The following is a 27,563-nucleotide window of genomic DNA, read 5'->3' as shown; positions in this document are numbered from 1 at the left end:
CACGAAACAGACGTCGTTAGAAAGTTAGAAACTCTGCCGGTGTTCTGGATTAAAGTCATGGCGGAATACCCTGAGATTGTCACCACAGCACTTACATCCCTATCGCCATTTCCGACATGCTATCTGTGTGAAGCGGGGTTTTCTGCAGTGACGGCAACCAAAACAAAACAACGGAATAAACTGGACATAAGCAACACACTTCGGGTGTCATTGTCTCCTATTACCCCAGATGGAACCGTCTCGTTGCAAAGAAACAAGCTCAGGGTTCTCATTGATTTAGCGTTAAAAAGGAGTGAGTTAAAAAGGCATGATTAAATACAATTAAATTAAAATTATTCATTTTAATTTAATTGTATAGCCGCCACCCCCCACCCCCAGCGGGCCGCGGTAAAATGATCAAACATTGCCTGGTCCGTGGCGAAAAAAAAGGTTGGGGACCACTGGTTTAGGACACAGTCACTGAAGATTCAGTGAAACCTAGATTCAGTTTTCCAGCTTGACCTCGTTGATTATCGGCGTCATGTGAACGTTCACACGTCCCGTGCTCGGCGTTTCGTAATAGGAACGAAAGGTTTTCAACCGATTCGGCATCATAACTTGGATCACCGTGAAAAAAGAAACATGCTGCGTTTTAAAATACTAAAAAAGACAAAATGTGTTTGTCTCCTCAGTTAAGACATTGCGTATAATCAGCAGGTCCTGTGTATAAGTCAATTCCAATCATCCCCACCACATTCCTCCTCACAACACCACTCAGGGCCAAACGAGTGTAAGGTGAGTGCAGGGCTTCTTAAGGCTAATCTCTAAATTTGCCTTGAAATTCTGCACTTTCAGCTTCTTTCCTGGCATACTGCTGAAACAATTACTATCTTTCCCAATAAGACCGACCAAAGTTAATTAGATTTGGACACCGGAGGGTGCTGGTAGGCAGTTAGCATGACACACTATTCATTTGTCTACAAGCAAGAAAAGCTAGAGGAGGATTTCTTTCTCCATTAATGGTCCAGAGTCAATGGTATAGGTGTCTTTAGGGAAATTCGCTCTACTGTAGAATCCTGTCGCAATAACCAGCAAAAACTTATCTCAACCAAGAGACAAGTGGACGGCGCCAATACTTCAAATCAGCCAGGAGGCTAAGCTCAACCAATAAAAGCCATACTTTCCTTTCAGATACAGCCATTAGACGTGATTTACAAATTTAATCACGCAAGCCAACATCGTTATTTGTGTAATAATGTTTAATTTATCAGGCCTCCCAGCATCATATTAAGTAATCTCTCTGCTCTAGAAGATTCTACCCAACACTTTTCTTTACACCACCTCTAGCTGTAAGAGCTCTGGTAAATCACCACCAAGTCTTGTTGAGGAATATTATTGATGGGCCAGTAGGGAAATGGGATGTTTCTTGACTGGATAAAATAATATATTAAACCTAATAAGATGTGCAAAAGTAAAACTGTTTATTTGTTTGCTGTTGTGTGACACAAAGCAACATTAATGTTACCATCCCAAAGCTTCTTTTTCATGATTAGAAATTTTTATTTATTTATCTTCTACAACAAAGATAAAGATGTAATATTATTTAGCGGTTTGTATTTACTGAGTTTTAGTGTTGTAGAACATCTGCATAACAAGTGAGGTGCATAAAATCGCTTGTGTTTTAGCAGCTGTAAAAACCCAAAGTTATATATATATATATATACATGTATAGCCGTAATAGTTATATATAGAAAACCTGTACGTTTGTATATACAGTATATACTCTTATACAGTTCATTCTCTCTGTTAAATAAAAGGTTTTCAATGCTGATCATCCAATTAGAATTGGATGACGTGGCACATCACTTAACTACTTAAAAAAATCAAGCATCGCGTTAGTTCTGGCTGTCCACGGCGCGCACCAATCCGGGTACGACACCCATATTACCCGACCATTTAAATTCCCATTCATTGAGCCTCTTTCTAGCGCGTCGCTGCTGCTGCGATTTAAACTCCCTCCTCCAACCCCGACTCCACCACGCCGGAACCCGTGTTCGTTGTACCAGTTTACGTCTTAAATCTCCACATATTTTTCTCTCTCTCTCCCTCGCTCTGTAATTATTTATTTATCCATTTATTCATTTATTATCTGCCAAAAAAAAAAACTCTATGCATGATTAATGGTTCTGTTATGGGAGGTCCTATTCTATTTTCTAGTTGCTGCTCTCCCCGCTCGGTCCATGCATGCGCACGGACGGGCGCGTGGATTCCTGCCCAGAACAGAACCATACTGCCAACACTAACTGTATGTTATCATCTAATAAATTGTCATTTGACAAAGTGGTCCTGGGGGGACACGGTGGCTTAGTGGTTAGCACGTTCGCCTCACACCTCCAGGGTCGGGGGTTGGATTCCCGCCTCCGCCTTGTGTGTGTGGAGTTTGCATGTTCTCCCCGTGCCTCGGGGGTTTCCTCTGGGTACTCCGGTTTCCTCCCCCGGTCCAAAGACATGCATGGTAGGTTGATTGGCATCTGTGGGAAATTGTCCGTAGTGTGTGAGTGAATGAGAGTGTGTGTGTGCCCTGTGATGGGTTGGCACTCCGTCCAGGGTGTATCCTGCCTCGATGCCCGATGACTCCTGAGATAGGCACAGGCTCCCCGTGACCTGAGAAGTTCGGATAAGCGGTAGAAGATGAATGAATGAATGGAAAGTGGTCCTGACAGAAATGAATTCTGTATAAACTTGTGATTAGGAAAGAAATCAACACCTTCCGACCGATCAAAACGTAGAACACAACAGCGCCGCGGGACGTTTTTTACAGACCTGCACTTCCCACAAAGGCATTACAAACCGTCACAGGTTGCCAGTTCTGTTTTTAAATCCGTCTAAAAAAAAAAAAACCTGAATTATTTTTACTGTGTCTAGTAATTTTTTTTTTCTTTGTCTATTCATATGTCTCTCTCTCTCTTTTTTTTGGTGAAATGGTCCTAAATTAATTATAGCTCCCAAATAAGGTCAAATCAGCTTTTTTGAGGTTTGACTGTGCTGGCAAGCAAGGTAACAGAAAATCATTAAAAGCTTTGAAATAAGCTAATGAGATTTCTCATAAGCATGTTTAAGCACCATTTCAGGATGAAAGAGGCTTCGCTAATTTGGTGCACGGCTTTGACTGGATAAATTAGAAATGATCGGATATAACAAAGGCGGCGTGGAGAAGTAAATGAACGGAGATAAGATGAATTCATGCTTGTAGGCTGACCTGTGGGGAAGAGAAGCAAAGTTCAAGGGTTTCCAAAAAAGAAATGTACTAGAATATTTATCCAATGGAGAAATGTGACTCATGCCTCGGACAGTTTGTTTAAGGAAACATATCTATTTTTCTGCTAATATTTTTATTACAAATTCATTCATTCATTCATTCATTCATTCATTCATTTTGTACCGCTTATCCGAACTTCTCGGGTCACAGGGAGCCTATCTAGGGCATCATTGGGAATCGAGGCAGGATACACCCTGGACGGAGTGCCAACCCATCACAGGGCACACACACACACACACACACACTCACTCACGCAATCACACACACTACGGACAATTTCCCAGAGATGCCAATCAACCTACCATGCATGTCTTTGGACCGGGGGAGGAAACCGGAGTACCCGGAGGAAACCCCCGAGGCACGGGGAGAACATGCAAACTCCACACACACAAGGCGGAGGTGGGAATCGGACCCCCAACCCTGAAGGTGTGAGGCGAACGTGCTAACCACTAAGCCACCGTGCCCCCCTTTACTACAAATTAATGAACAAATTAATGAAGACATATTATAAGTGAAGAAGAAAACATGACAGGCTTTTCAGTTATTAGACAACTACTGATCAATGTGGTGGTGTGTTGCGGCCCAACTCTGAGCCCGGCTCTGTAATATAAACTTTCTTCTAAGCTCATATTCATTTTTCATTATCACTACATTAAACGGTGTCGTTTAATTAGCCTGTAGTACTCTGACACCTTACGTGCCGTAAAATAGCAGCGAATAAATGTGCAGAACACATGCTCTCTGGGGTCGAAGGTACTGACAGTAATTTAGAGCGGTGGCCAACACTCTAATGCTTCAAATTAGAAAAAGGACAAAATGACAAAGTAGGATTTATTTATACTTATTAATTGAGGCATGGCCCGATGCTACGCGAGTACGCTAAGTTTTGTGTTTTCCGCTCCCCGTGGGACTCGGCTCTAACTGGGGTCAGAACGAAGCGGCTTCTAGGCATGCTGCTAATGACAAAGAAACATTATTAGTGCTGTCTCTGGGGAGAAGTGGCCCTTCATCTCGCTGGTCTGGAATCGGCTTCTTGAAGATGTGTGAAAGGAAATGTCAGACCTCGCAGTGTCTTGGCGACAAACACGTAAATATTCAACGTTTTCATATTCAGGAATGAAAGGATCCTTTTCCGTTCCACCCTTAAGCATGTTAATTTAAGATGAAAAAGGTGGTAAACACGAGGCAAGGTCAGGATCCATTACTCGATTAGCTGCACGTCAACCCTGTGACTCATTGAAATTATGAAGCATCTGCCTTTTGCTTTCGGAGTCGTTATGCATAAGGCGAGTTGGGAGATGTGTGAAAGAAGTTAAAGCTAAAAAGCATTTCAAATGAATAAACAGATTTTTAAACAGGACCGAACCAAACCAGGAGTCTGCAAAAAGGCTGTTAAAGAACGTCGTCACTAGAGCCATCTGGAACAATAAGTCATGCCATGGCTTTTTTTTAAGGACGTGATGGTCCAGAGGTCCAGGCACTGGGTTCCTAATCGGAAGGTCGGGGTTCAAGGCCACAAGCTGAGACATCGACGTTGGGTCCTTGAGCAAGGCCCTTAACATCACCTGCTCCAGGGGCGCCTGGTGGCTGGTGATGGCTGACACTGCGCTCTGACCTCAGACTCATAATAGCCTGGGATATGTGAAAACTAGGGGCAGTGGCGGCTCAACTGGTTAAGGCTCTGGGTTGTTGGGGTATGTGAAGAAAATAATTCCACTGTGCTGTAATGTATATGTGGCGATAATAAAGGCTTCTGTGCCCCCGTTCTCTCTCTCTCTTTATATTGTGTTTGTTTCCTGCCACCTGAAGCATCAGTATGTATATATATCTTGAAAAATATTATGTTATGAAAAGTCTGCAGTCCAGTTAGAACTGAAACTCTCCAAAACTTCAAGTATTAAAAGTACTTTGTTTACTGCTGGAGCGTGTTTATAGACCTAAATGGAAGGAGGATTACTTTATTACTGTGCCTCTGATTTGCAGCCATTAGGTGTTGTTCTTTATATAGCAAGCTACCCTGTTTTAAAAGCCTAGCATATTTCATAGGAACACCCAGAGGACACCGTGCACCTGGAAATAATGGTTATTTTGTGACCCTATCATTAATAACATACATATATAAAACTATTTTTAGGGCTGTTTATCTGTGCGCACCATTAAATGCTGATTCCAATCCAAATATTGTTGTTTTTTTTGTTTTTTTTTACAGATTTTACAAAATAGTAACGTGTATTATGTGTGTCAGACAAATCGGTATCCCAGGCACTAGAGACAAGCAGATATTCTGTTAGGAAAAAAACAAACCAACCAACAAACTACTACTACAAACAGACCCCGTAGTATGTGATGTAAATGATGTTAATACACCTTTCACGGTGATCTGAAGAAGGGACTACTGACAAATAAACGTTCTTGGACGACAGAGTTGATGAAAGAAAATACAGTGATACCTCGAGATACGAGTGCTTTGACATACGAATTTTTTGAGATACGAGCTGTGATTCGACCAAATTTTTTGCCTTGAGATACGAGCAAATTTTTGAGATACGAGCATCCGAGCTGCCGCCGCCGCAGAAAACAAAGATCCCCAACAACCACATGTGCTCTGTTTCCCCACCTCAGCTTCCCGCGTCTCACTCGGTTAAAGCCGCCTTCACACTGCACACGACAAACGACGGCCGATAAACCGGAAGTCATTCATTTCCTATGGAGAGTCACAAAGGCGCTGCGTGAGGTGCCGACCATCTGCACATCCGTAATATTCTGATCTGTTTTGAGCTTTGGATCCGTTAAAAACGACCGGCAGATTTTAGTGAGGAAAGAGTGACAAAAAAAGGCAAAAACAAGTGAAGAGAAAAGCGATGAAGAAAATTAAGCAAAATTATTTTGAAGAAAACAGAAATTGTAGCAATTAAGTTCAGTTACGTTAAGAGAATTTCAGTTAAGTTCGTTAATTTTAGTGAAGTTTAGTGAAGTTCCATTTAAGTGTAAAGTAGCATTAAGAGTGTACAGTAGCGAGTAAGTGAACGAACGTGAAAGTGTAATTCCTCCTAACTCCTCCGCCTGTTTACTCCTCCCTCAACCTCCGTGCGCATCTTCCGTAAAGTAAAACCAGTTTATTTTTTAACATTCTCTTTTATTACTTTATGTTTTTATACAATATTTGTCATTTATAAATAAAGGTACTGAACATTTTTCATATTCAAAACACATAAACAAAACAACTGGAGTGGAATTTTGCGAAATGGAACGGATTAATGGGATTTCAATTCATGTAAATGGTTAAAATTGTTTAGAGATACGCGCGATTCGAGATACGAGCAACGTCACTCTCGTATCTCGAGGTATTACTGTATCTCAGATAATATTGTGTAAATGTTTTGTGAAGACAACAAAAAACTTACAGCTGAACGTTTTGCCAAGCCGTCTTTTCGTCTAAGCTCTTTTCCCATGATCCGGTCTGTACTAATCCAATGAACTAGCTAACTACAGCGCTATACTGTATACATTACTACCCGAACGGAGATTTCCAGGCAGCCCAAAACACTAGAGCATACATATACATCCCTGGAAAGTACAGTAATGTTTATTAGCATCGATGGATCGCATACGCGGTGAACGTACAGTATGTACAGCAAACATCAGTATCCACGAGCAGCCTGTGAGCTGAAAAAGACACTTTGCTCCAGAGGATGCAAAAAATAAAAAATTCAAGCAAATCAAGAGGGGAAAGATGGTTGTAGATAGTGAGAGGAATCCAAAGGAAAGCCTACTGGGAAGGCTATTGCACAAGTTGTGTATGATTTGGCATTTGGGGGATTAAGAGGTAGCCAGATACACAAGCAGATCAAGATGTAGGGCTTAAGGTCAGTCTGTTAACTGTGTATTCAGCAGATGAATAGCAGTGAAGGGGCATGCCAACAGAGAGGAGAGAGGAGAAGAGAAGAGATAGTGGGAACTGTGAGTGAAAAAACTCACACTGCAAGTGTGTGTGTGTGTGTGTGTGTGTGTGTGTGTGTGTGTGTGTGTGTGTGTGTGTGCTCACATGTCAGTTCACTTCAGTTACATGGATTAAAAATGTAGTTCTCCAACTAAGGCAGCTGAAAGTTCCTCAGCCTATCACCACATGATGCTTCCTTCCTTCCCTAACCTCCCAACGGTTAGCCGCCACCACACACACACACACACGCGCACACACACACACACACACACACACACACACACACACACACACACACACACACACACACACACACACACACAAAAGTAATGCATGAGCTAGGAGGCTGCAGAGCTACAGCTGTTGATCCTGACACTGTCACTCACCTTTTCTTCCTCTTTTATGTCTCATGAATAATTCAGGTGCTGGATTTTCTGTGCTGCTGTGGTCAGATAAGTGTGACTGCCTGCAGCTGCGATGTGAAGACTGCCTCTGATTTTCTCACTATTAGCTCCCCCTATTAAATCCCCTAGATGGGAAAAAAAAATGCATAGGCACATTATGGTTTTCAAAACATGGCATTAAAATGTTCTCTTTTTTCCGGCGTTAAAAGGTCGTGCTTGGAAAGTATGGACGATTTACATAAGCGTGGATGTCACTGGGTAGATGAGAATGAGTGAGAACCCTGTTACGCTGCTACCATCTGCTGGTGGTGTTTATTTAATCATTGGTTTTAACAATAACACACCTGATCCAGGTAGTAATGGTGTGGAGTTTGGAGTTTATTTTAAGACAGGGTGTTTAATATGCTCTTTGTCCTGCAAAGAAATGAAGAATAAGTGAGATTATTTTTCTTCTGGTGTAGAAAAAAAAATCTCTATACTGTATATTGCACAAATCATTAGAAGATGCCACATGGAGCAGGAGTAAATCTTGTTTGGCAGTGTTTAAGTGTATTAATAGGACATTAAGTGGACCGACCTCCCATCATATTACAGCTGCGTTCCTCTCCCTAGCCTGAAACCTGCATAAATATCAAGTCCGGCTTGATTGACGAGGTAAAACTGTCAACCTCCAATTTGGGTAAAGAAGCCAAGGCTGATGAAAAACCAATGTGTTTACGGTTTAATAAGGTCTGCCATTTCTAATCATCATTATAAAAAAATCTTGCTCTGACTTGTTAGGGGGGAAAAAAACGCAATTATGCAATTACGCAATGGTGCTGGCAAAGCACACAGACTTATTAGTGTCATGGCTTTTATTGCCTCAATTTGTCCTAAATGTCAGAGAGAGAGAGAGAGAGAAAGAGAGAGAGAAAATGAGTATGATATTAATGAACAGAAGTCGAGGGAGTGTCCTAGATGTCTATATGAATAAATACACACAGTGATCCTGAGCTATTTTGTCTTCTCTCATCCAAATTGAAGAAGTTATCTGCTGTGATTTCATTCATTCATTCATTCATTTTCTACCGCTTATCCGAACTTCCCGGGTCACGGGGAGCCTGTGCCTATCTCAGGCGGCATCGGGCATCGAGGCAGGATACACCCTGGACGGAGTGCCAACCCATCTCAGGGCACACACACACTCTCATTCACTCACACACTCACTACGGACAATTTTCCAGAGATGCCAATCAACCTACCATGCATGTCTTTGGACCGGGGGAGGAAACCGGAGTACCCGGAGGAAACCCCCGAGGCACTGGGAGAACATGCAAACTCCACACACACAAGGCGGAGGCGGGAATCGAACCCCCATCCCTGGAGGTGTGAGTTCTAAACACTAAGCCACCGTGCCCCCTCTGCAGTGAATTATTTTTTTATTTTTATTTCAGAATAATACTTCTTCTGAAGCAACTACTCACAATGATGTGATGATAAGGACAGAAGGTGACATAATACAGAATAGAGAATAAACTGTTTAACTAGAAGAGCGTCCTGTATTCTCATCTATCACGTTCGGGCCATTTTAGTTCTGCTGCATAACTTAACTCCACATCTGGCATTTGCATCGAAAGACTGTTGCTGTTCACCCTCAACATGAGGACCAAAGAACTGTCACTGCCAGTGAGGAGGATCATCATGAGGCTGAACAATCTGAATAAATCATCATAAATTACAATATATTACAGATCTGTCCAAAAGCACTGGTAAGCCTTAAGAAGAAGAAGAAGAAGAAGGGGGAAAAAAGGCAAAACGTTATAACTAGTTAAAAATCCATTGTCTTTAATTGTCTGTAGAGTTCCAGGATTCATTTTTATGGACAGATAAGACAAGGATTAACAAGAGATAAAGTGAGCTAGCGATCTCACTACATGTCTGCGCAGGTTTCCTCCGAGTTCTCCGGTTTCTTTTCACCTCTCAGAAACATTTCCAGTAGGAGGATTGGCAATAAATTGGATCTAGGAGTAATCGAGTGTATGGATATGTATATGTGCATTGTGATGGACAAGCATCCTATCCTCGGTGAAGCCTCATCCGTGATCACGCCGTGTCCCTGACCAGGATGTAACAGTTACTGAAAATAAATAAACAAATAAATAAACAAACAAAAAAATAAATAAAAAGGGAGGGCACGGTGCCTTAGTGGTTAGAACGTTCGCCTCACACCTCCAGGGTTCGGGGTTCGATTCCCGCCTCCGCCTTGTGTGTGTGGAGTTTGCATGTTCTCCTCGTGCCTCGGGGGTTTCCTCCGGGTACTCCGGTTTCCTCCCCCGGTCCAAAGACATGCATGGTAGGTTGATTGGCATCTCTGGAAAATTGTCTGTAGTGTGTGTGAGTGAATGAGAGTGTGTGTGTGCCCTGTGAAGGGTTGGCACTCCGTCCAGAGTGTATCCTCCCCGTGACCCAAGAAGTTCGTGACCCAAGAGTAAATAAATAAATAAATAAATAAATAAATAAATAAATAAATAAATAAAGCGCTTACCAAAAGTGGACAGTTGAAGATTGGAATAATGTCCATGTCCATTCTACAGCATTCTACAGTCCATTCTACAGCTGTTCATTTTCACCGAGCTTGTGTCCGTCGTAAGCTTTTGTAGATTCATGAAACTGATTTGATCTTCTGCTGTTGTATCCTGTCCACCTCAGGGTTCATCGTGTCCAAGGTGCTTTTCTACTCACCAGTTGTAAAGATAGATAGATAGATAGATAGATAGATAGATAGATAGATAGATAGATAGATAGATAGATAGATAGATAGATAGATAGATAGATAGATAGATAGATAGATAGATAGATAGATAGATAGATAGATAGATAGATAGATAGATAGATAGATAGATAAAGTGATTATTTGCTCAAACTTTTATTAGTTCAAACCAGACCATTCTGCTCTTATCTCTCCTACGTGCAATACACTTCCTCCTACAGAACTCCGCACCATTGGAGGCTTTTTGTGTTGTTGTTGTTGTTTTTTTTTGCCCCTCTGTGTAAATTCTAGAGTCTGTTGTGTGTGGAAATCCCAGGAGATCTGCAGTTAATAAAATACTCAAACCAGTTTATCTGATGTCAGCTTCCACACCATGGCTGAAGTCACTGAGATTGCTTTTTTTAGTTCATTCCTATCTTCCATATGAGTATGTATGACCCAGAGCTTTTGATCTGTTAATGCTTGATTTTTTTGCATCGTTCTTCTGCCACACATTTGGCTGATTGAATAATTGCACAAATTATGAGGTAAAGCGTTTGTCAGACGGCTGCTTGTCCAAATGGTTTCACAATGGTTTCACTTATTTAACCATTTGCTGCTGAGCTCCTTCACAATGTTAGACATTCATTCATTCATTTTCTACCGCTTATCTGAACTTCTCGGGTCACGGGGAGCCTGTGCCTATCTCAGGCGTCATCGGGAATCGAGGCAGGATACACCCTGCCAACCCATCACAGGGCACACACACACACTCACACACTACGGACACTTTCCCAGAGATGCCAATCAACCTACCATGCATGTCTTTGGACCGGGGGAGGAAACCGGAGTACCCGGAGGAAACCCCCGAGGCACGGGGAGAACATGCAAACTCCACACACACAAGGCAGAGGCGGGAATCGAAGCCCCAACCCTGGAGGTGTGAGGCGAACGTGCTAACCACTAAGCCACCGTGCCCCCCCTGTGTGTTGTATTTAATCGAACCCCCGACCCAAATGTTAGACAGATTTATTTTATTTTATTTTATTTTATTTCTGCGTGTTTGAATTTAACCACATAAGTTAATTAAATGAAGTCTGGTCATTGGCTGATCCACCTGCCAATGGAGTACCACCTCGGCTGCCAGCGACCTGCTTCATTCGTCTTTATGTCAATTTGCCTTCTGACGGCTGCAGCAGACTGCATACTGAAGTGTACAGAGGCTCAGAGCTGCTCAAATACCAGCCAAATGAATCACAGTGGCCGGCAGGTCATATTGACTTAATGTCAGGACTGTAAGAGGTTTTCAATGCCAAAAAATGGAATGGTCTTGACATAACCTAGACTTCAGATGAGCTACTGAACACTTCAAAAATTCAAACCCTTCTACAGAAAGCAAACAAAACAACCGCGATGGCTAAACGCAGAGCATCGGCAAGGAAAGATTACATCAGTGGCAAAGAATAAACCGATTACTAAGCACACCATTTTTAATTAGGATTTTATCACTATAGATTTGAACAAGTCTTGCTGTAATCCCTGTATGGATCTATATAGAAATATATGTCTGATCCGCAAAAACATGCATCTAATAGACATGCTCCGGAACGTGTGATTGTGAAATACCAAGCACAAGTTGTACAGTACGTGTGTATTTGCTCAGCGTCTTTAGTGATTTTTGTGCCAGCCGTTATTATGCTGTTAATCCCTCACTCTCACCTTCGTTCATTTTCCCAGATGCTGAGAAATCTGACACTGATGATGTTCACATGGACAGCCAGGTAGACAAAGGTAAGCCGAGGAAACTTTTTCCCAAGGGCAGGAGGATAATTTGTCTTTTTATTTGTCAGCGAATGTAAAATATGTAACTGTTAACTAATATATATATATATATATATATATATATATATATATATATATATATATATATGGTGGGTTCAGAACATATTCAGACCTCTTCAGTTTTTACACACTTTCTTGCATTCGATCGTTTCAAATTGGATTAAGCCGTCTTTCTCAGACCTCGGTTTATAGACCGTAACCCATAATGACAAGACCGTTTTTGTGAATCTATTAATAAATCAAAAATCTGTCATTTAGATAAGTCTTCAGATCCTCGAACCAGTACTTTATAAAGCATTTATGACAGCAGATACAGTACAGCAGCGCGACTTCTTGGGTAGTCTCTACAACTTTTTGGGCAGGTTCTTCTATTCTTCCTTGGCAGATCCTCTCGAGCTCGTTCAGACCGGATTGGGAGCATCATGTGAACTGTCATCTATCTCCACAGATGTTATATTGAGCTCACATTTGGCTGGGCTTTGACTCAAGGACGTTCAGAGGCTTTGTCTTGGCTGTACACATTGGAAACGCTCTTGTGCTAAAAAGTGAACCTTTACCCCAGTCTGTGTTTGTGTGTACTCTGGAGCAGGTTTTCTTCAAGGACCTCTCTGTATTTGGCTTCGATCATCCTCCAGTTACTTCTTACCACTGCTGCTGAGAAGTACAGCACGGCATGGTGCTACTTTGCCGTAGGGATGGTATTAACCGGTTGATGAGAAGCACCTAGTTTTCTCCAGATGTAATGCTTGGCGTTCAGCCTAAAAGTTCTGTGTTTGTTTTATCGGTGCAAAGAAACTTTCCTCATGCTCTCAGACTCCTAAATGCTTGCCATACAACTTTTACTCAGGAAAACATTCTGGGGCAGTGGTGGCTCAAGTGGTTATGGCTCTGGGTTGTTGAATGGAAGCCATTTGGGCAATTGAACAAGGAGTTTAACCCTTCCTGCTCCAGAGACGCTGTATCATAGCTGCCCCTGAGCTTCGACCCAAACCTCCTTATATGAGAAGACAAGAATTCCACTGTGCCGTGATGTATATGTGACGATAATGAAGGCTTCTAACGCCATGTACGGTACTGTCACACTACCATAAAGACCTGGTTGATGGTGTATTTGTGACATGTGACTTGTTCTAAAATCTCTGCAGAGGACTTCTGATGAGCTGTTAAAATACGCCCTCGGGTTCTAGGAAACCTCCATGTCCATGGCTCTTCTAGCCTGCGAACAGAATTTGGCCAGACAGTCAGCGCTCTAAACGTCTCGAATTGCTCAGTGATGGAGCCCACGGTGCTCCTGGCAACATCGACTGCTTTAGAAATGCTTTAATACCAATGGCAGATCTGTGTCTCGACACAATTTGATCGTGGAGGTCTTTGGAGAGTTCCTTGAACTTCATAGTTTGGATTTGGGTCTGACTTGCACTGTGAATTGTGGGAACTTATACACACAGGTGTGTGCCTGTCTGAACCATGTCCAATCTATTGAATTTAGGACACTTGGACTCCAGTCATGTTCTACCAAGATCTCAGTATAATCAAAGCCAACAGTATGCAGCTGAGCTCAATTTAAAGCGCCTTCGGCCGAGCGTATGAACTCTTATCTCAATAAGAAATTGCAGTCGTTTTTTTTATTTCATTTCATTTCAATCGCAGGGGTCGGAATAATCTTTTGAACACACTTTAAAAGCATGAAGTTTTACAACGTGAAAGAGAAATATGTCGTTTCGTTGTCAGTATTAATTTTAAAGGTGCAATATAACTAAAAATAGCATGTGTTCATTAGTACACTGTTTGATGTCCCACTTTAACTGTGGAAGCATACTGTCACATCACACCAGCACCTCAGGTTCTCTTGAATTTCTGTCCGGAAATCTACAGATAAAGAAGAACAACCCAAAAAAAAAAAAAAAAAAAAAAAACACCCGGTCATCACCAGACATCTTTATTACTGATGATATCTAACGAATCTAATCTAGACTGAAAGCTAAGCTAATTAGTTAACTAAAACTGACTGGGGCTGAGAGACGAGACCCTGACAAGTGACACTATGCCGATTTTCCTTTTCCATTTTTCAGATGTCGATATGCTGAGCCAAGGAGGTAAGTCGATGTTGTTATATTCTCAGACCTCAGAATCACAATTTTTTGGCGCAGGTTAGATTCATTTTATATGATAAATGTCATTTAAAAATTTTTAGATTGTATGAAAAAAAATCTATACAGTAATCTCTCGCCACTTCGTGGTTCAAGTTTCGCGGTTCAAGTTTCGCGGCCTCGGTGTATCACTGATTTTTCAAAAATATTCATCGAAATATAAAAATAAAAACGGTTTCCCAGGATGCCAGACAAAGAGAGAAACTCTCTCAGAGGCTTCGTACATACCCACGGGCACTCAGACAAGGCACGTGATTGGTTCCCAGCGCGAGATCTGAGCTGATTGGCTGCGCATCATCGCATCCTCTCCCAGCTTCTTCCCTTGTTGTATCTCGCCACTCTCATTCACGCTGTCAACTGTGTCTCGCTTATTGTGTTCGAAATTAACATTTCGTTAAGCCCTTACAATGCCTCCTAAGCGAAAGATTCCTTTAGTGACCCCAAGAGGAAGAGGAAGATGATGACCATCAGTGAAAATGTCAAACTTAGGGCCTATCCTACTTTTCACCTATCGCGAGGGGCTCCGGTCCCCATTAACCGCGATAAACGAGGGATCACTGTATTGCCAAAATTGTTACTTCTACCTGTACTGACTTGCCTTGAAAACAAATAAAAAAGGCTTGTAACATTCTATTTTCTATTTAGACAGTGTATCAGAATAATCCAAGCAAAGAAAAAAACAACAGCAGAGTATTTACATGAACAGTCCTGCATGTGCAAGCGAACACGAACCTCACCTCACTACACACTCGCCTTATAATTATTATACGCCGTGTTTTTCAGCACCATCAACAATTTTCTCCTTTGAATTTTGGTGTTTTAATTCCATCTCGGAAGCCTGATTAGATATCGATCCACGAAGCTCGGTGCTGGGATCACACACACTGTTGGACAGACCTGGTTAATGAAACCGTGCTTCTTGTGACTTTCTTTTCTGATTATAGACCTGGACCTGGACCATGTTGACACACCAAGCCAGCAAGAAGGTATTATAATTTCTACTCCTAAGTGTTTCTAAAGTATTTAGGTGTTTTTATTCAAGAGTAATATAATGGTGTAACTCCACCTTGGATCATTTGGTCAGCTTAACTTTTTTTTGTCCCATTTCCTTCAGTGTGATTTGGGAGTTGTGAATTATCTTTATCAATCAGTAATAAATATGAAAAACAACCCGGTGGTGGTTATTAAGAATAAATTAGACAATAAAAACTACCTAAAAAAACGCCCTAAATGGTGATGAACAAACCTCGGTCACTTGTTACCTCATCATTCCATATCTTTTATTATATAATTGTTGATGTGTTTCCATGTGGAGAAATCAAACCATTTTGGTTGCTTTCGGGATGCAGTGAACAAGGAGTTAACAAACTCGCTATGTTTACCAACCCGATAAACATAATTAATAAGATCAAACCAAGAAAAAACGATTCTCTCACATCATATGCGCATAATTCTAGTTTTCATTTTGTATTCTTAAAGTATTCTGAATATATTACACTTTAGGTCATGTCAGTGAACGTGTTACTGATTTTTTTAAGCTCCAATCTGGCAACCCGCCGGAGCTTCTACACACACACAGGTCCATGGAACTTGAAAGATGACAAAAGTATTTGATGATGAACTTCATATAGTGTTAAATTCAGCATTGAAAAAAAATATTTATTTCAGGAATCTTTTTTTTTTTCTTTTAAAAAAAAAACAGATTCCAAAATTAAATGTATGAAATATTAAATTCATATTTTAATATTTTTGTCAGCTTCCAAGCTTCATAGACGTGTAACGGACGATTTGATGAGTCAAAAAGACGTGGTCTGGGACTCTAACATGAGTGAACATCTCCAGCTATAGTTTCATGAACACACACACACACACACACACACACACACACACACACACACACACACACACACACACACACACACACACATTTACAACTGTTTCACCTGCACACTTGCACATTCTTCTGACTCTTTAGACTTCATCATTCACACTTTCACTTTCTTTCTCTCTCTCTCTCTCTCTCTCTCTCTCTCTCTCTCTCACACACACACACACACACACACACACACACACACACACACACACACACACACACACACACACACACACATTTACAACTGTTTCACCTGCACACTTACACATTCTTCTGACTCTTTAGACTTCATCATTCACACTTTCGCTTTCTTTCTCTCTCACTCTCTTTCTCTCTCTCTCTCTCTCTCTCTCTCTCTCTCTCTCTCTCTCTCTCACACACACACACACACACACACACACACACACACACACACACACACACACATTGACAACTGTTTCACCTGCATACTTACACATTCACATTCTTCTGACTCTTTAGACTTCATCATTCACACTTTCGCTTTCTTTCTCTCTCACTCTCTCTATCTCACTCTCTCTTACACACACACACACGCATGCACACACACACACACACACCTCATCCCTCATTTGACTTATAAGAAGGAGCTATTACTGTCAAACTCGAAGGCAAGAGTCTCGAGTGCTGATCCCATCTTCACTGTGCTACACATCCACATTTACATACCTTAAAGCAGGAGCCTATATTTCTGTATGTTTCCGTTCTGATTTAGTTTAACTCTCCCGCCACTGACGGCTGTGTCACAGTCACCATTCCGCCAGTGTCAATGACTTGGATTTGCTTTCTGGCCAGCAGAAGCAAAACTAATGTTCGTCTTGGCTCGAGACCAAAAACAGGAACTCTTTGTAATTACACTGTAAGAGAAAAAAAAAAAAAAAAAAAAAGGGAGAATAAAAAGGAAAGCAGCAAATCTTAAAACAGCCACGTTCTCAATTTAGCATAGAACACCTGCATGCTATGTTTAATGATGTTCAGGGGTGTGTGTGTGTGTGTGTGTGTGTGTGTGTGTGTGTGTGTGTGTGTGTGCGAGCTCTAGAGTTTATAAAAACTTGTGAGGATTTATGTGCATGTGTTCACGGAAGGCAGAAGCCCTTACCTTTCATGTTAGTGGTTTATTTATTTCATTTTACTAACAATGCTTTCATGACACTTTGGGTCATATGCATTATATGGACCTTCCAAGTCAAGTCAAGAAGCTTTTATTGTCATTTCAACCATATATAGCTGTTGCAGTACACACTGAAATGAGACAACGTTTCTCCAGGTTCATGGTGCTACATACAACAAAGACAGGGCTAGGACATGTAAGTAAAGCCCTATTCGGACGGGACTAGTTTTCCAAACGACGTTAGAGTTAGAATTTTTTTTCACCCGACGTCTGTCATTTCATGTATGGATTCGGACGGGACTAACATCTCTGTGTTTATTACGGAGGTAGGAGTGTCTGTGTTTTACACGTGGGCGTCGCACAAGACCAGATGTCCAGAATACCGGTGCGCTAGGGTTAATACGGTAGTTCACGTTGACCAAAACAGACAAGAAAACGTGTTTTGGAAAAAACATTTTCTGCAATCACAGACATTCGCATTCAGACGGGATTAGATTTCTCAGAGGAGCGCCGAGTTTGCTGAAAAACAGTAGGTCATTTGCTTTGGAATTTTTACACAGGTCGTGTGAGAAAAAGATAGACATGGCAGATTCGGACGGGATTAAAATCACAAAGTACGTCTGTGAAACGGAAATTTCTCTAACGACCCCCTGTAAAACTAGTCCCGTCCGAATAGGGCTATAGACACATAAAGTGCAACTGTGCAACCTGGTGCAAACAGTACAGGACAAGTCAAACAAGACAGTGCAGGACAAAAGACAGTGTAGACAAAAAGTTACAAGACAATACAAAAAGGACAAAAAATACAATACACAAAAGACAATAAACAGTAACAGAAACAGTGTAAATACTGTATGTGAATACTGAATGTAGGTCCTTGGGATGATATATAGAATTGTGCAAAAAAAAAAAAAAACAGCAAATGACTGAAATGTTGTATAGTATGTGCAAAAACGGCTGAGATATTGTACAATATGAACAAAAATGGCTGAGATATTGTACAATATGAGCAAAAACGGCTGAAACGTTGGACAGTTTGTCCAAAACAGCGGAAAAGTGTGCAAAACAGCATGTAAACACAAACTCTTTGCATAAAATCAGAAGCACGCCATCGTTTCTGTCTTTATATACTGTATTATTATAAATCTCCTTTACCGGAGCTAACAGAAGCAATCATGGCGTCCGTAAAGACGTCTTCAAGTACTAAAAGTCTGAAATTTTTGCTTTGTTTCTCTCAGAAACTTTCACTTCAGCTGCTGAAAATCCTGCAAAGGACATAACTACAGAAAAAAGTGACCCTGGTAAGATTTGCCTCTGCTATATTTCCAATATTTGCGATCATAAAATGATGAATCATGTCAATAGAAGCTAGTAATGAGTGGCACTGAGCCAAAAAAAAAAAAAAGAAGATAGCTGTTTAGTTTAGTTCTGATGAGCAGTGACGCATTTAGTAGGTTGGAGAGTTGTGTGTATGATGAACTGATTAATGTTCAGAGTTTGTGTAATGAAAGTGACGTGACATACGGCTAAGTACGGTGGCCATTTATGCTGCGGCGCCCGGGAAGCAGTTGGGGGGTTCGGTGCCTTGCTCAAGGGCACCTCAGTCGTGGTATTGCCGGCCCGAGACTCGAACTCACAACCTTAGGGTTAGGAGTCAGACTCTCTAACCATTAGGCCACAACTTCACCATGTGGACATGTGGACATATGGCATGCTTACACCAGCAGTCGTGTCTCCTGTGCTGGGATACAGAGGATTCTGTGGTTTATGATTTAGGATCCCAAGCTAGCAGCTGTAACGACACTAACAGTTATTCCCCAACATATATGTCCATGCTGCTGTATTTTATGTGTTCTTAACATCAGGCACAATTTTGTTCGAGTCTGTTCTGTCTGGGTGAGAATCTCGTGCCAAAATCATTACTTCGAAAGAGGATCCGGATCCAGATCTGTATAAACTAAGCACCAGTAATGACCGGTCCAGACGGATGTACAGTATCGCGACGCATGTACTGTAATATCTGCAACAGGAAAAGCTCTGAGCCTTAAACACACTTCCTCCCCAACCGCCCCAACCTCTGGCCGAACGAGCACGTGTTAGCTTGTAGGAAGTTCTTCCCAATTTAAAATCATCACACCATGACAACATAATACAGCAGGTAATTACTCCATGTGATAGATGCGTTTGTTTTCTTCTTTTTACGACGGATGTGTGCATGTTCCGACTGATTGTGTGCGTCGGACAATGCCATAGTGATCTCCATTAACATTAACAGCACAGTGCATCAGCATATTGTGTGTGTGTGCGTGTGTGTGTGTGTGTGTGTGTGTGTGTGTTTCATGTTTTCCATTTGCATGTTTTGTCACCTTTGCCTGTGTGCATGCGGTGCAAAATGGATGGCCTTCACCACCGCCACGTAATCCACTCAGGAGTACACGCAGATGTTAGCTGGAACCCCACAGATGAATCCTGCATCCCATTTATAGTGCGTGTGCACGTGTGTGCGCTCTGCCAGAAACAGCACGCTTAAACCCAACGCAATTAAAGGCATTAGACTGAACCAGCTGCTTCATCTTTCTCCTAAATTAACTTGTGTAACATGTGGACTTTGGTAGTAGGTCAGCTTTTTCATCTGTATTCAGGATGTCATTTGTAATTCATAAGATGTCAACAAGGGACAAACAATTATGAGAGCATTTAGTGCCACTCGGAATAAAACGAACCGTGAATCTCGGGCTTTTGACTGAAACCCTGGAGCAGTAAGAAGCAGCAGCTGAGCTTTTAGCGAATACAAATCACTATTAGACTATAATTTAGCCAAATTGCTGGTAAATGATAATGATTTAACATTCTAGGCTGTTAAATGCTCTGAGTCTATCTTTTCTTGTATATGAATTTTTTGAAAAGAAAAAAAAAACAAAACACAATCCATTTGTGTATTTTAAAATACAATAAATTAAAGGAAAATATTTATAAAAAAGTATTAAAAAAAAGTATTCAGACATTTTTCAGACAAACATAATGCCAGTGCATATAGACACTTCACATGTTTGTACATAATGTATTTTCACTTATTTTATATGTATTATGGGGAAAAGGTGGCTTAGTGGTTAGCACGTTCGCCTCACGCCTCCAGGGTTGGGGGTTCGATTCCCGCCTCCGCCTTGTGTGTGTGGAGTTTGCCTCGTGCCTCGGAGGTTTCCTCAGGGTACTCCGGTTTCCTCCCCCGGTCCAAAGACATGCATGGTAGGTTGATTGGCATCTCTGGAAAATTGTCCGTAGTGTGTGTGTGTGTGTGTGTGTGTGTGTGTGTGTGTGTGTGTGTGTGTGTGTGTGTGTGTGTGTGTGTGTGTGTGTGTGTGAATGAGAGTGTGTGTGTGCCCTGCGATGGGTTGGCACTCCATCCAGGGTGTATCCTGCCTCGATGCCCGATGACGCCTGAGATAGGCACAGGCTCCCCGTGACACGAGGTAGTTCGGATAAGCGGTAAAAAATGAATGAATGAATATATGTATTAAGTATAAAGAATTCAGGACAATTTTGTCCAGATCCTCTTGGATAAACATCTTCATTTAAGCCAGATATTAGAAAAAAAATAGATAGTAGCTAGAATACAGAATTGATTTGCATTATTTATATATAGTAAAATGCTGTAACGGAAGATAAAGCAATGAAGAAGAAGAAGAAGAAGAAGAGGAAGAAGAAGAAGAAGAAGAAGAAGAAGAAGAAGAAGAAGAAGAAGAAGAACTTTACAACACAGTAAAAAAATGTCTTCACATATCCCAACTTTCGAGGTTGGGGTCAGAGCACAGGTTCAGCCATGATACTGCACCACTGGAGCAATGAGAGCAAGGGGCCACGCTCAAGGGCCCAACAGTGGCAGCTTGGCAGTGTATTACAGACAAGAAGAAGCTTGGCCACTAGCATGTGCTCTGATGTCTAGTGATAATATAATAACATTTTCTTTCTTTCTTCAGCAAGAGAAAAAAATTCCGAATCGTCATAGGCCACGTTGCCATGTTGGCAGAAATTAGCCGGTAACTCGGACACGCTCGGCGTTCACAGTAAACAACATTTGTTAGCAATCCAGTCTGTTTGCTAGTTAGCACGTTATTCCTTTCCTATCCTGTAGCAACTCTCTTGTGTGGGCTCTCGTTTCCTCCCCAAGAGATTGCGTCAGTTCAGAGGCCTAAGAAAAGGAATTGTTCCCGAATTATAAAAAGAACGTCTCTAGCCGGCTGTTGAGTCACACTAGATGCACAGCTTGACATAAGGGTGCATCATCCCATATTATTTACTCCATTCTATAAGGGTCAGAATCACCCATAAGAGTGGAACAGAATGAATCAGTTCTGCACCGGCTTCATTCAATTTCCCAAAGAATTACATGGTTTTTTTTCCCCAAACTACTATATTGTGCGATCTTGTCCGTGTCATTTAGACCTGAGAGTAAGAAGAAGAAAAAATAATATTGGCTGCGTTACTATACTGAAGCATTATTGCTAGTATTTAATGATGTCCACACTCAGACAGAGCAGAAAACAGATTTCTCAGAGCAAAGGCAACCCTGGGCTGGTTGGCCGTGTCAATACCTGTTCACCAGAGCATCACGAGACACACCGAGTTTCCACTGAATGACAAAAACTTAAAAGCTCATGCTATGGTGGATACACACACACACACTCACTCGCGCGTACACACACTTGACAATCTAGCTGGGGGTAGCAGATTGTGACAAATCAGAGCTTTAAGTCATGCTGACCGGTCTCGCAAGAGCGCCTCACACCAAGGGGAAAAAAAATATTCCAAGCATGAAAATATTTAGCCATTTTATACTCGTTCGCTGATCGGTAAAACTTCCGGTTGGCTCTGTAACGACTGTGTCGAGCAAAGAGCATGGTTAAGAGTGTGAGGAAAAAAAAATGAGTGTGTGTGTGTTTTGTTTTGTTTTCTCCCTGATCTGCCTAAGCGTGGCTCAAAAGCAGCTGATCCACACAAAGCAGCTTTGCAGATTCAATTCGAATGCATAATAAACAAGCAAGAAGCAACAGCGAAGGATGTGAGGTTTTTACTGAAAAATCATGGATTCTAAGTACCGATTTTAAACGTCGCCATGTTATTCTGTGTGTGTGTGTGTGTGTGTGTGTTAAAGTGGTGGACGAGAAGTCAGCAGGTGAGAGCCAACCCAAGCAAGAGAAAGAGAAGCATGAGGAAAAGAAGTGCGATTCGGAGCAAGACCTTGCCAGTGCTGGTACTTTCTCAGTTTATTTCACACACAGGCATCAAACTTTCTATCAAAATACTGTACATAGAGCAGATTTAAACGGACAATGTCTGCTTTGTCACACCGCTATACCATATATGGCCGTGTGTATGAAAGCATGGCCACGCTCCTCGCCTTGTTTCTGATAAATCATTCAAACCGAGTCACAGATATCTCTCTGCTATTCATAAGTTGCCTTCAAATTTGTCTCTAGACTCCATTATTAAAAACGATAACTGTAATCTGGCTGCCTGCTGGCCGTGCGGTTTAGAGCGGCTGGGTTTAAAAGGACTAATAAAATAGGCAGAGACTGTTGGGCTGTTTGAATTATGGATCAAAACAGTTTGAGGACTGAATTAGAATGGGGTGAGGAGGATTTATCAAATCCTTCAGTTTGTTAATTCTACTTTTCTACTTCTCAAGGGGTTGAGAAAGAGAAGAGTGCTGGAGAAAAGACTGAGAGTGCTCCTGCTGATACAAAACGACAAGATGACGAAGGTACGGTTCCATTTTTTTTTAAGATCTATAAGGTTAATTTGTTCTTCGAGACCAATGATTTTTGCTCACTGATGTCTCTTCTTCTTCTACTTTCGGCTCCACCTAACTCTATCCTCGCCTTCCTCTTCTCTCGCACCGGTTACCTTCATGTCCTCATTTAACACATCCACATATCTCCTCTTTGTCCTTCCTCTTGACCTCTTACCTGCAGCTCCATATCCAACATCCTTCTACCAATATAACCGTCTCCCTCCTCTGTACATGTCCAAACCATCTCAATCTAGTCTCTCTGACCTCGTCCCCAAAACAGCCAACCTCTGATGTGCTCGTTCCTAATCCTGTCTGTCCTCGTCACACCTAAAGAGAACCTCATCATCCTCATCTCTGCTACCTCCATCTCTGCCTCGTGTCTTTTCCTCACCGCTACAGTCTCTAACCCATACAGCAGAGCTGCTCTCACTACTGTCTTCTACACCTTTTCCTCTGATTCTGGCTGACACTCTTTTGTCACACAACAAAAAAAAACCTTGGTTAGATTGCAAGCATGATGGCCATGTTGATGAAACTGCATGAATTCTATAAAGTTTTGAACAGTAAGAGATAATCATTAACAAGAGTTGTTGGTGTCGCAAATACTTCCAAAAAAAAAAACGTTCCCCAGCTATCACAAGATACAATAAGGAATGTTTGGGTTTGAACTAATGACCATCTGATCGGTCACCACTTTCCTGCTCATAGCTTGTATTTATTCATCTGCTTCTGCAGGCTACGAAATTACTTCATTACTCCATTAATAATAAAATCATTGACACCGCAAAACAAAAAAATGCAAAAGAGACACTTGTTATACTTGGGAAAAGAGACGGTCCTACATTACACTGAAGAGCTTTTGTAGAGATGTGGTCAGTTATACGTACACTTTTTGCCCCTAATTTTTGTAAGGTTTATTATACAGTAGGTGACGTGGTTGTAACGCAGCGGTTTGTGTGGGATTTCTCCAACCAGTCCACCGACCAGTTATATCCAGCTAACACTTGTGCTTCACACACATCCTGCAGACTCCACACTATGACTCTGCAGCACACAAATTAAAGCGAAGCTCTTTTATAGCAAAGTCACATGTAAATAAATCCAGCTTCGCAATGGCCAAGAAAAGAAAGAGCTGCGGAATTGGAAACGGAGTCCCGTCTATCTCAGACAGGTGAAGATTTAAAGTAATGGCCCCACAGCCTCAGTGGCTTTAAATGAGCTTGGCCTTCGCACTGAGTTGAATAAAGTGCATCCAGGCCCTGATCATACATTACACCACCCCACCACCCTCTCTCTCTCTCTCTCTGTCTATCACTCTTTATCTCTCACACTGTTTGTAGGAAGTGGGTTAGGGGGATAAATTAGATGCACCGGGGCTGTATTATATTTAGCTTTTTTTTTTATCACAGATTTCAGAGATTTCATAGCATTTACATGGGACGCAGGTGCTGTGCAGACGCGGAGCTTGGATGAATCTTAATTATGGGTTATTTGAATGTGGGAATCTTTTAACCAGGTTCAGGCTGTGATGGACAGGACTGAGTGGTGTGTGGGTATGAGGGTGCGTGTGTGTGTGTGTGTGTGTGTGTGTGTGTGTGTGTGTGTGTGTCTGTGTGTGTGTGTGTGTGTGTGTGTGAGAGAGAGAGAGAGAGAGAGAGAGAGAGAGAGAGAGAGAGAGAGAGAAGAGGTATAGGGTGTTAAAGTCTAGCTACAGTAAGTATGCGTGGGAGGAAACCTTGAACAGTCAGGAGCGGAAGCAGGCCAGCCACACACACACACACACACACACACACACACACACACACACACACTGTGCTGTCCATATGCCTTAGAAACAAAGATGCTGCTTGGACTTATTCTATTCATTCATTTTTCTTCATTTCTCTGCCTTCTCTGTTGTCACTGGCTGCGATGTCTGTGTTTGCACTGTGTCTGTGTTTGTCTACAGTGATTTTGTACGCTGTAACATTACAAAGAACTCAAATTGTTCCTTGTTAAATGTTTGGGAAAGCTTTCCCAGAAGAGCGGATGTTATTATAACAACAAACTGGGACTAAATTTATAATTGGGAATTATAAATCGCTTGGAAAATACAGCTCCTAATCCTTATAGGTACAATTATTATTGATATTTAGTATATATACATATATATATATTTTCCTTATGAGTTTATGTTCTTATTGCATTTTTAGGCAAACTGGTAAATTAATATCAGTGGTCCAGTGAATTAAAGAAATTGATATGACCTCTAAATCTGGAGGCATCCGGAGTGTCTGTAATATTAACTTCTGATTTCTCTAATGTAGATTTTATAGTGGCCATCTTTGAGATCGTTAGTTATTATTACTACAGTATTGCTTCAAGTTTCTGTGCATGGAGAGAGGTCATGAAACCGGCTTTCAGATAACTGGCGTAAAATGAGATCTACAATGAGATGAGTGCAGGCACACAGTAAGGTCTGAGCACAGCACTCACCGAAGGTCAGATTTTTCCATCTTCGGTGCGATGCTCTACAAATTCATCTCTGCGTCTTAGAGCGGTGAAGAGCGATGAAAAGGATGTAAGCTATAACGATCACAATGTATATTATACAGCCCTGTAGAAGTGTGTGGAGGGTCTGCGAGGGTTTGGATTTTGCTTACAGATCCTTTTTCGAGGGTTGACCATCGTGACCAAGCGTATGAGAAGGAAATGTTCATAAGGTATACAAACCTGTTGATGGTACATTAAGTTTTCTGCCTTCATTCATTGCTCTTTAGATGCTAATTAATGGTGCTTGCAAAGCAACATTCTTGTTATTGTGCCAGACAAAACTTCGGAGCGTAACTTGTCCCGCAGCTTTTGTCCTAGACCCATGAATGAGGTGTCAAATTCACCGGCTTATTGAGGAGAGGTGTGCTATGACTTTTCTAAGCGATCGGACTTCCGAAATTCCCGGTACGGAAGCTCAAAGTGGCTTTTTTTCCCCCCTAGACTTCCATTATAAATTTTGGAGGTTTATAACTCGACAGGTTTCCGAGCGATTTACACCAAACTCCTTTAGGACCTTACTCCAGACAAAGTTTTATTTCAGTAGCAACTTTTGTCCAAAAGTATTGGCACCCCACCGGGTATTCACGTGACGTCAAGTGTAGCCCCGCCCCCCAAAATAAGTGAAATCAAAAAGTTAACACAACATGGATATGTCATATATCAAAACACTCAGCATGATGAGGGGAACCTGCCACGTGCAAGCACCATTCACATTTCTTCAGGAAATATACATTCTAGTATTTATACTGTTGTTCTTTACGACTAAAAATCATGGAGTACTCTTTGTTTGTTTTTGACTTGAAGTGAACTGAAGTGGCAAAACCTATTTAATTAGAAAAAAAGATGTACAGAAGAAGAAGAAGAAGAAAATTCTTTTATTCTCTTGAATATATATCATGTTTTGGCTTCATCGCAAGGGATTCCTACCCGTACTAAACTACAGATTCAACGATCGAGGCCTTGAAATATTTGCAAGCTCTTTTCTCTTGTGTCCTCGAAGGACGTCTTGTGTTCCCTCCATTTCTTTATGAAGAAGCTGAACGACAATGAATTAAAAGAAATTCTTCTCTATACCTCCTTTTAAAAATGGAGATTTCTGTAACGTAGTGTAGAAGGAAGATAATTCAGTTAGGGATAAAGCAAAAGTCATGACAAGCCTATGAGAAGCGAAGAAACCGCTTATTTCAAGTGATCCAGTTTGTCCTCACGAGATTCACGTAATCAACAGGAAGTGTAGACGTTGTAATCTGCATAATACTGTGAGGTATCTGTCAAGAATATTTCTTAGTACATCGCTGTAGAGATGGAGACGGATCCATTTCTAATCTTGTTTACCTTTCTCTTTTATCTGCTATATTCTCATCCATCTATAATTCAATAGTCCATTGCACTATTGAAGTATTTACCTCGTTCATTAGAGAAAGGTCCATAGATTTCTTTTAATGAACTGTTGCTTCATTCCAAATGCTTTGGGAGCTGATGGAAATCAGCAGTACAGACATTTAAGTGTAGAGAAACTTCTGTTGTGTTTTTACCTTTACGTGGGATCTTTGTTTAAGTCTCTCAGAATCTCTGGTAGCACAGTAATTAGCTCCCAATGCATTTTGGCTCAGTGGACAGAGGCCCTGGTCTGCAGGACCTGCTCTCTCTCTCTCTCTCTATCTCTTTGTGTGTCTCTCTCTCTCTACCTCCTCTCTCTCAGAGAAAGAGAGAGGAAGAGAGAGAGAGAGCGAGAGAAGAGAGAGAGAGAGAGAGAGAGAGAGAGAGAAAGAGGGAGAGGAGAGAGAGAAAGAGAAGAGAGGAGAGAGAGAGAAGAGGGAGAGAAGAGATAGAGAATAGAGAGTAGAGAGAAGAGAGGAGAGAGAGAGAGGAGAGA

General features: G+C 41.5%; 1 protein-coding gene across 5 annotated transcripts in view; it reads left to right on the top strand.

The window, feature by feature from the left end:
- macrod2 (mono-ADP ribosylhydrolase 2) overlaps positions 1-27,563 on the top strand; it is a 597,474-nt gene that overhangs the window by 552,676 nt on the left and 17,235 nt on the right. For all 5 annotated transcript variants that reach the window (XM_027165903.2, XM_027165902.2, XM_047812438.1 and 2 more), the window contains 6 exons: positions 12,108-12,161; positions 14,285-14,308; positions 15,307-15,348; positions 18,603-18,665; positions 22,517-22,615; positions 23,051-23,125. In XM_027165903.2, coding sequence (XP_027021704.1) covers positions 12,108-12,161; positions 14,285-14,308; positions 15,307-15,348; positions 18,603-18,665; positions 22,517-22,615; positions 23,051-23,125 — 357 coding nt within the window. The remainder of the gene's footprint in view (positions 1-12,107; positions 12,162-14,284; positions 14,309-15,306; positions 15,349-18,602; positions 18,666-22,516; positions 22,616-23,050; positions 23,126-27,563) is intronic.

Source organism: Tachysurus fulvidraco, chromosome 4 (genome assembly GCF_022655615.1).
Source record: "Tachysurus fulvidraco isolate hzauxx_2018 chromosome 4, HZAU_PFXX_2.0, whole genome shotgun sequence".
Taxonomy (NCBI): Eukaryota; Metazoa; Chordata; class Actinopteri; order Siluriformes; family Bagridae; genus Tachysurus; species Tachysurus fulvidraco.
This window is presented reverse-complemented; position numbering and strand designations above follow the sequence as displayed.